This window comes from Chionomys nivalis, chromosome 24, assembly GCF_950005125.1.
Source record: "Chionomys nivalis chromosome 24, mChiNiv1.1, whole genome shotgun sequence".
Classification (NCBI taxonomy): domain Eukaryota; kingdom Metazoa; phylum Chordata; class Mammalia; order Rodentia; family Cricetidae; genus Chionomys; species Chionomys nivalis.
Window position 1 is genome coordinate 38,309,811 of NC_080109.1, and position 10,398 is coordinate 38,320,208.

At 43.3% G+C, this 10,398-nt stretch overlaps 1 protein-coding gene across 2 annotated transcripts in view; it reads left to right on the top strand.

Moving 5' to 3' along the window:
• The window catches only part of Pik3ca (phosphatidylinositol-4,5-bisphosphate 3-kinase catalytic subunit alpha), a 75,280-nt gene extending 71,443 nt beyond the window's left edge, over positions 1-3,837 (top strand). The window contains exons 21-22 of one of the 2 annotated variants that reach the window (XR_009056277.1): positions 468-1,589; positions 2,823-3,837. Coding sequence is in view for 1 of the 2 variants with exons in the window: in XM_057756904.1 (XP_057612887.1) it covers positions 468-738 (271 nt within the window). In the remaining variant the exon portion in view is untranslated. Of the gene's footprint in view, positions 1-467 lie in introns of both variants that reach the window. The other variant, XM_057756904.1, reaches the window with a different exon arrangement.
• Positions 3,838-10,398: the final 6,561 nt, after the last annotated feature.

Sequence of the window (10,398 nt, forward strand, 5' to 3'; positions counted from 1 at the left end):
AAGAAACCCTAAAACCTTAGGACACATTATTAAAGTAATTAACTTTATCTTGTCAAAAACATGTAGTGTGGTTAGGACGTGGGTTTTGGTCCTAACTGGAGGAAAGCTAGCAAACTGTTAACTCTTATGCATGCTTATTCTTTTTCCTGCCACCTTGTGCTACATTGTTAGTCTGTCTTAGATTTCAAAAGATTTTTATAAGATTATGTTCTGTGTATAAGTTAGTCCCAACTTTAGGTGCCCAAACCCTTGAGATGTTACTTTAGTATAGACCAGTTCAGGCATTTATGTCAGGTGCTTGGCAGGCAATAAAGTACTTGTGCACAGAGTACACATTCTAGAATGGTGTGAGCCAGGGGAGCGGGGGGAGGAATAGTCGTTTTTAGACCTTCACCCAAGGCAAGTGTGCTAATTCTGTGAAGTCAGAACTAGTTCGTGCACTGACCAAATGTTCTTCCCACTTGCAGGTTTCAGGAGATGTGTTATAAGGCTTACCTAGCAATTCGGCAGCATGCCAATCTCTTCATCAACCTTTTTTCAATGATGCTTGGCTCTGGAATGCCAGAACTGCAGTCTTTTGATGACATTGCGTATATTCGAAAGACTCTCGCCTTAGACAAAACTGAGCAAGAGGCTTTGGAGTATTTCACCAAACAAATGAATGACGCACATCACGGCGGTTGGACGACAAAAATGGATTGGATCTTCCACACCATCAAGCAGCATGCCTTGAACTGAGATGGGAGCTGGGAACTGCAAGCTGGCGCATTGTTTCTCCACTGCATGGCAGTGAGTGACAACAGGCAGATGGTGGCACAGGGATGGCACAGTCAGGAACAACATGCTCTATAATTGAAACACTGTACACGCAAACAGGGTTCGATAGCACTAAACTAGTTCATCTCAGAATCCAGCTTTAGAATAATGAGCAATTTCATGTTATGCCTTAAGTCCAAAAAAAGGTAAACTTTGAAGATCGTTTGTATCTTTTTTTAAAAAAACAAAACAAAACAAAAATCCCCAAAATACATACAAATGATGGAGACGAAAAGAGAATGCTGTTCCGTTTGTCTTGCCAGGGTTCTGTTTACAATGTGGACACAACCGAGGCTGTGACTGCTTTAGGTCTGAGTAAGTTGGAGTTTATATTAAGTAAATGAAATTGGAGAAGAATGGAAATGCTTATTTTCCCGTTGCTGTTCAGACTTACGGTTTGAAGTGGGGTTTTGACTCCCGGCTTAATGACGAACAACATTGGGGTGACGGGCTCGCTTTTTGCTCTGAACACACAGCCCTTTGATGGACTTGGTCTCTCCCCTGTGGTTTGGAAAGCAGTCACAAGTGACAACCTGCAGACAGCTGTGTTCTTGTTGGGTTTTGGTTTTTGTTGCTTTTTTCTGGACAGTATTTACAAGGATCTGACTTATTTCCTAGGGAAATTCTGGGCTGGCATCAAGTACAGCAATGATCTAGAGGAGGCCAGCAGGGCTCCTGTTTCTGACCTGTACAGTATTCATTTTGAGCTGATTGTTTCTCCTTTGCAATTGAACTGAGTACTTTTTTTCATGCATGTTTTCCAGAAAATAGAAGTGAGTATTAATGTTATTAAAAAGATTATTTTTTTTTATTAAAGGCTATTTATATTATAGAAACTATCATTAATATATATTCTTTATTTACATAATCTGTCCCATAGTCATGCATTGTTTTGCACCCCAAATTTTTTATCATTGGTAACAGCATGGTTAGCTTTTTTCTTGGTCTGTAGATGAGGCTCAGGCACTATTCCATTTATCCAGATCCCCCTGTATGACTCCCTAAGGAACAGGTTGAGCTGCACATGCTTTCCTTCCACTGCTGTCCGTTTTCTCCCGATGCCCTCATCGTCCATCCATCTGTAGCTGAGAATGGCACAACCCTCTGAAACCAGTTACTAGATGAATACAAAGTAGACTATCATCCTGACTCTTAAGCCCTCTACTGAGAACTGGTCATGAATGACTTTTATATTATGAGAGACTAGAAACCATGAATTTTTTACCTTGGTAAGCTATGTATTCATATATCAATGATAAAAGTAAGGACATTAACCCATTTTACTATCATGTCCCATTTTTAAGTGGTCAGGTCTCACTCCAGCTTCATTAGTACATCCCGCACAGAGTGCGTTATTGAGCATTCTGAAATCATCCATCTAAGATGTAGGGCTAATGCTAGTGGTCACTCTAGATTTCTACTCAGTGTTTGAATGATTCCTGTCCTAGAAAATAGCTTTAGCAGATGTTCAGATGCCACACCAAAAAAAGAAAAAAAGCGAAAAAAAAAGAATAAATAAAAAGAAAAAAAAGAAAAAATGTGCAATAATTTCCTGACAGTTCCTAGCTTAGGCGTGTTCCTGGAGAGCCTCTTTACGAAGAGTGCACATTGTACACTCTAGAACAACAGCATCCCTTTGAAGTGCTCGTCTGTGATTTCAGACACCTAGAATAGAAGTTTTGAAGAGTAAATGGGACTCTAATAAAAATACTCTTAATATCTGGCTATTTTAGAACCCTTAAAGGGCATAATTATTGAAGATTTAGGTACTTCACTAAAGCATGTATATATTATTGCCAACAAGAAAACCTGAAGATTAGGGGAACTTAGTTCTGTAAACTGTCTTGGAATAGTTAATCAGAATTTAAACTGTTTTAAGCAGAAAACCAGATAGATTCTTTTGCAGATAGAGAAAACTTCCTAACTTATTTACTTGGCATTTAACACTTTGTGTTATTTAGATATGCGGTTGCTAGGTACTAACATCCCATTCTTTTCTATATCAGGGATTATTACAGTCAAACTCAGTGACATGGTACAAATCTACAGCTCTGATGGTGGAAACTGAAGAATTACAAAAAGAACTGTGTTTTCCTGAGTGCCAAAACAAAAAACAAAAGCCGTGAGCCTCCTTGCACAAAATTGGTAGTTTTTGCCTTTTTTTTCTGCATTAGTTCAAGTAGTTACCACCTTCTAGAGTCTCTGCACAATTAAAACACAGCCACATAGCTTATTATGCCATTGACAACCACATTAATTGTACTGATAGAAAATCTATGTTCTATAAAGGATATACATAAAGAAAGAAAGGAGAATGGTTTGTATTTAAAAAGACAAAGGACTAAAACTCAAATCGAAACTGGGGTGATCAGAATCTATTTTCAGCAAGCAATAATGTGCCACTCCCAGGTACTTGAGAATCAGAAGGACCTGCGGAGCAATCACCTCTGTAAATGGCTATCCTTGTCATTGAATATTGTGTCAATCTTGACTTTGGCTCCATAATCTCACTAAGTCACTTGAGGATGTTTCGTCAGTAATTATTTCTGGAAGGAAAGAAAGCAAATCTAAAGAAACTACACTGTAGCGAGGAGTAACTCAATCATGCTTTCACTTCTTGCCATCGCAGCGATACAAGACCTTTAGTTGGAAGATTAGACTGCTGTTAATTTGAAATCTGTTCATCTTACTGTGGAGTTTGATTTGTCTGTTTGTTTGCTTTCTGTTTGTTTTTAAAGATGTTTCTAATTAGAATTTTTACAAGAAGAATGGAATCTGGTTGCTATTTTATCGTAGAACCTGAGACTTTGTGGTTCTTCGTGTCCTCTGTAAAACTTGGTGTCAGAGTCATCAGACTTGAGGTTGTCCCTTCTACTCTGCTTTATATTACTGCCCATCAGGAAATGGGAGCCTGGGGAATATATAATGAATTGTAAAATATTTTAATGTGTAACTTTTTCAACTGTGAAACTGACTATTGGTTTTTTTTTTTTTTTGATGAAAACAGCTGCTGATAAAGTATTTTGTGTAAAGTGTAGTTCTTATTAATCAGGAAATAATTACTTGGTTAGATGTATATGCCCCCTTGAACTTTATCTTAAACTGGTTGGTAATCATCATAGATAGAGCACAGCCCATGTGTGTTCTGTGCCCATCAGGAGATGAATGGCATTACAGAAAAGATGAGGAGCCTATCTTAAGGGTACAGTGGAAACCTCACAGCACATGAACCTTGGGTCGTTCCTTAGCATACTTTTTGTAAATTTGTTTGATTTGTAGTTTGGTCACAAGTCCATGCCTGCCAGCTCTTAGGAGAAATGTAATTTCCAGCAATATGTTACACCTAGTATGTTAATCTTTTCTGAATATTAGAGTGTCCACTTATTTCTATGTCCCTGCAAACTGCAGGCCTGGGCTGGACCCACACACTCAAGAATCCACCTTAAGAGTTATTCTGATGTCCATGACATCGCCAAAGCAGCAAGTTCAAAGGCAGTTTGTGGCATTGGGGTCTGAGCTGCTTCTGCTCCAGATGTTTGGGGAGGGGGATGAAGGAGGGGTCTGAGCAGGGGAAGCTCGGAGGGGCTGGAAGTTATGGGGATGATTTGCACATACTAGAATCATGTCCAGCTTGGAATTTGAAAGGCTGATCTCAATCTTGACAGCATCTTTAATTAGTGACTCTTGGTGGCAGAGCAGTACAGCTGAGCTGTTGTAAACAGAAAAAAGCATTGCAGTGAGTAAGACTGTGAGCCGATCTGTGTCATGCCCTGGGCAGCCTTTATCTCCAAAGGCTCATAAGGGGGGTAGCTAAGTTGCCATTCTGTGCCTCAGGTCTCACAACACAGAGACTCTGTAGGGCTCTGCCATTTTTATATTTGCAAGTCAGACTTGGCATATTTTACAGCTCGGGAGTGCTAAAATTTCATGGCTCCAAAGCCATACAGTCAGGGCAGCCTGTGGTGCTAGTTCTTGAGTTTGGCATCCGCAGCTCGGTTACTCTCTTACTGTTTTGTTAGCACAGGCTAACACATAGAAAAAGGTTCTAAAGTTCAGAAGGGCCTTGAGGTTATTAGGAGTCCCCCAGGCTGTAATGGCACTTTTGAATGAGTTTGTGTGGAATCTTCATTTGGTGGAGCTTGTGCACCTCCATCTTACTATGTAGTGCCTTTTCTTTTGCTTGGCTTTGGGTATGGTGGGTCTCAGCTGTGTGCTAGTTAGAGCAGTGGGAAAGGAACTGGAAGGGGGTTCTCTCTCAGGTATCAGAAAAAAAGTGTTTATTGGCGGGCAGGATTAAAATGAATCTCATAGTGTATTGTGTAGGCTGATTTTCACTGCTAACAATAGACTCCATTCTTCATGTTACGAAGTACAAAAAGAAAAAACATTTTATAAGCCAAGTAGACTTTGTTTAGCCTCATCTGATGTGTCACAGTAATAATTGTGTGGCAGAATGGTGTGTATTTCTAGGTGTTGTTTTTTGTGGATCTAGTTTAGCAAGGAGGCAGACAACCTGCAGTGTTTCCTCCTCAAGTATGGGAATGTGGCTCAGTTGTTGGAGGGCCTGACAAGTATGCATGGAGTCCTGGGCTTGAGTCTCAGCACTGTATAAAAGGGATGATGGCACTCGCCTGTAACCCCAGCACTAGGGAGGTCAAGGCAGGAAGATCACAAGTTCAAGGTCATCCTCAGCTGCATTAGTAAGTTCAGAGCCATCCTAGGATATTTGGTCTCTGAAACTTTTGAGTATGAATTTTCAAATGTAGTTATTTCTGTTGGTTCATAAGAAAAAATAGTCAGGTTTTATGTATGTCTTAAGAATGTCTGGGAAAAGTAGCTTTTATCTGATTTCTAGGAATGTTTTTGATTATGGAACCCAAAGGAATTTGTTGTGGTGATGGTAGTTTTTTAGGGTTTTGTCATTTGGTGGCAAAAAGTCTTAACTGTAGCCCAGGCTGCCCTCAAACTTAAGATCCTCTAGTCTTAGCTCCACAGTGCTGAGGATACAGGTGACGCAACCCCTCTCCCCCCAGGCGCCATAGCGCTGAGGATACAGGTGACACACCCCCTCTCCCCAGGCTCCATAGCACTGAGGATACAGGTGATGTACTCCCTCTCCCCCCAGGCTCCATAGCGCTGAGGATACAGGTGATGCACCCCCTCTCCCCAGGCGCCATAGCACTGAGGATACAGGTGACGCACCCCCTTTACCCCCAGGCTCCACAGTGCTGAGGATACAGGTGATGCACCCCCTCTCCCCCCAGGCGCCATAGTGCTAAGAATACAGGTGATGTACCCTCTTCCCCCCCCCCCAGGCTCCATAGTGCTAAGGATACAGGTGGTGCACCCCCTCTCCCCCCCCCAGGCTCCATAGTGCTAAGGATACAGGTGATGCACCCCCTCTCCCCCCAGGCGCCATAGTGCTAAGAATACAGGTGATGTACCCTCTCCCCCCCCCCAGGCTCCATAGTGCTAAGGATACAGGTGGTGCACCCCCTCTCCCCCCCCCAGGCTCCATAGTGCTAAGGATACAGGTGATGCACCCCTCTCCCCAGGCTCCATAGCACTTAGGATACAGGTGGTGCACCCCCTCTCCCCCCCCAGGCTCCATAGTGCTAAGGATACAGGTGATGCACCCCCTCCCCCCCCCAGGCTCCATAGTGCTAAGGATACAGGTGACGCACCCCCTCTCCCCCCACCCCAGGCTCCATAGTGCTGAGGATACAGGTGACGCACCCCCTCTCCCCCCAGGCCCCAAGAAACCAGGTTTCAAATGCAGTTGATGGTTTTGTTATCATTCAGTCTTTGGACTTAGCTTGGCTAAATAAAATCTAAAAGAATGCATTGCTTTCGAATACAATACTTTAATACCTTGGAATAAAGCACTACAAAGAGATGACTGGGGCTGGAGAGATGGCTCAGTGGTTAAGAGTACAGGCTGCTCTGCCAGAGGTCCTGAGTTCAATTCCCAGCAACCACATGATGGCTTACAACCATCTATAATGAGATCTGGCTCCCTTTTCTGGCCTGTAGGCAAACATCCAGACAGAATGCTGTATACATAATAAATAAATAAATCTTTAAAAAAAAAAAAAAGATGAATGTACACCACTTGTGCGAGGAACTTTTCCCTCCCTTCTCAGCCAGATGGTTTCTCTCCATTTTGTTCACTCAGTAAGTTGAGGTTCTGTGTAAGAGGAACTAGTTAGAAACATTCTTTCTGGGCAGCACTTGGGAGGCAGAGGCAGGCAGATCTCTCTGAGTTTGAGGCCAGCCTGGTCTACAGTTCCAGGCCAGCCAGGGCTACACAGAAAGAAGAGTTGTTAGTGTTCTTGTAACCCTTGCCTCAGAAGTGCTTAGCACAACGACGCTCCATTTGCTGCTTTCTTAGAACTGCTGTTCTCAACCTCTAGGTCGCGACCCGTTTGGGATCAGATGCCCCTTTCCCAGGGGTCACCTAAGACCACTAGAAAACACAGACATGTGTGTTATGATTCATAGCAATAGAAAAATTACAGTATAAAGTAGTATCAAAATTATTTTATGGCTGGGGGTCACCACAACATGAGGAACTATATATATTAAAGGGTCACAACACTAGGAAGGTTGAGAACCACTGGCTTAGAATATAGACAGCTGTACTTCACTAAACGGGAGACCTCTTCTGTCATACTGTTCCCAGCAAGGAGTTCAGCCTGTGACTGCACTGGCTGCGCTAGTCACCACTGTCAATGTCTGCTTGTCCCTAACTGCAGTCTGTACCATCATGTTCATTAAAGAAGAAAGAAAACTTACCTCGTGTCCAAATGGTGCCTAGCATGTGGTGTAAGCCAAAAGCTCTGAGAAGCCCTCTTGCTGTCTCTCTTCAAAGGCAAACTAGTGTTGCTATGAACAGAGTCTAGTTAGATTTGAATTTGCTACGTAATTACTACGAATATTTGATTGAAAAACTGAGTCAAGCCAGGCATGGTGGCATTCCCAGCACTCAGGAGGAGAGGCAGGAGGATTTCTGTGAGTTCAAGATCAGCCCGGTCTACAAAGCAGGTTCCAGGACAGTCAGGGCTGTTATACAGAGAAACCCAGTCTAGAAGAAAAAGAAGAAAACTCAAATTTTTTTTCTGCCCTGGCATTAAGTACTAGAAAAACAAATGTTGATCTCTCTAAAGCATAAAGGAGTATTACTACATCCCTTGGCTAGTATGCTGGCAGTCACAGTATCACCCGGTGATAGAGCATGTGTGCTGTAGTGCATAAGGCTTTAGGTTCAGTTCTCAATAAAAAGAAGAAAAATTGAGACCTGAGTACTTGTTGTTCAAGCTGATATATACATAGGTAGGAGTAGGTGTGAGTATATGTGTGGAAATGGGTAGGAAATGAACCGTTTTCTCAGGTCTGTTAGGAACTAAAGTCTGTACATGAAGTCAGTGTAGAAGCAAACTGTTTTGCCCCATGCCTATTATAAACGGTGCCGAAGGTAAGCTGCCTTTGGTAACAACATGAGCATTGATGCTTCCTGCTTCCACAGTAAGCCCACTGCTGCTTTAATTTACTGGACTGCTGAATGGCTTGAGCTTCAAATTGACTCTTCTCCAGCTTCATGTCTGTCTTCCCGGGGATGATCCAGTAGTCACTGCTTGGGAAACCTCTGAGGAAACACACCTGACACACTTCTATGTTGAGCACAGTGGGGAAAGCACAAAACGGTATATTGGTAATTTGGAAGTCAAGTTCACTAGGAAATGGGTTTGAGATTTATCTTTAATTTGAGAAAATGACAGAATCTCCATTTACAGTTTTCTTGGACATGCATAGTTGTGTATTTCATTCTGGGGAGGTTTGGTATATAGCATAGTATTCCCAACCTTTACACGGCAGATCAGTTAACCAAGGGACTAGGGCGGGGAAGCAGAGGGACACCTGTCAGAGCTTACCTGCTCGCCACTGCCACCAAGCGTGACCGAGGAGGCTGCTGCAGCTCAGCACAAGGATTTCACAGCTACTCTCGTCTCCCATTAATTCTTAGATATCCAAAACTAAGCTTGCTGTTTCACACACCCCGTCTTTATGCCTGGAGATCATCAAAAGACACATTTCCCGAATCCCACCCCTGAGAAGCTATGGATGGAAGGAAAGCCCACAGTAGGGAGAAGGTGAGACACCAAGACTCATGGCCTGTAGCTGTCACTCTGCTGGCTTAGCCACTTTGCTAACTGGTGACTTGAGTTTACGAACACGCTTTAAACTGGCTTAGAATCAGGTGTGACTTTGATTCCATCAACACCTCAAAAGTGGTTTCAAACGTCTCAATTTGTTGTCTACAGAGAAGGGTGTTCATTTTTGTGTGTGGAACTGTAAAGATGCGTTGAGGTGCTTTGGAAAAACCGTGAGCTCCTCAGCTCATATGCTCATCTTAAGCTGGAAGGCCTTGCTGGAAGTCTTGTGACACTTATATAGTCACCTTCTTTGACTTTTTTTTTTTATTATAAATATTTATTTATTATGTATACAATATTCTGTCTATGTGTATGCCTGAAGGCCAGAAGAGGGCGCCAGACCTCTTTACAGATGGTTGTGAGCCACCATGTGGTTGCTGGGAATTGAACTCAGGACCTTTGGAAGAGCAGGCAATGCTCTTAACCACTGAGCCATCTCTCCAGCCCCATTGACTTTTTTTTTTTTAACTTTTATGTGTATGAGTCTTTTGCCTGCATGTATGTATAAATGTATAAGCACCCCACTCATGTAGTGGCTGCAAAGGCCAGAAGAGGGTATTGGATGTCCTGGAACTGACGTTACAGATGGTTGTGAGCCATCTTGTGGGTGCTAGGAAGCAAGAGTTCTTTCGTTGTTGTTTCTTTGTTTTGTTTTTCTAGGCAGGGATTCTCTGCGTAGCTACAACTGTCCTCGACCAAGCTGGTCTCGAACTCAAGAGATTGACCTGCCTCTGCCTCCCGGGTACTGGGATTAAAGGCGTGCATCACCACCACCCAGCAGAAGCAAGCATTCTTAACTGCTGAGCCCCCCGGCCAATTCTGTTAGAGCACTGGCTGTCCACGCAGGACCATTCCACAGCGTGCATTATTTGAGGTGGATGTTGGACTTGGGTACAGCTTACTTCACGCTTGTCATTTCTCCCGTTCCCACAGAGACTGAAAGGAAGTTAGGGAAAGGATAATTAACTGGAAAGTGCCATAAAGTAAAGAGAGCTGCTTCACGACAAGGTCAAGTACAAGCAAGTGTAAGCTGGGTTTTCTAGGCAGCGGCTTTCCTCTTGGAATGAAGAGTTAAGGAAGAAGGAACTGCTGTAAATGTGGCAGACTTGGGTTTTCGGACGCTTGGGGCAGTTTTTAATCCACAGTAAATGAACTGCTGGCTGTGAGTGTGTGTATGTATGCTGTCCACATGCCTGCGTGCACGTGTTGGTGTGTGGCGGCCAGAGCAACTTCAGGTGGCTGTCCTCAGGTGCTGTCCACCTTGGTTTTTGAGGCAGAGTCTCTCATTGACCTGGAGCTCACAGATTTGCTATCTAGCTGTCACCTGTCTCCAGCTCCCCAGTGTTGGGGTTTCAGATACGGGTCAAGA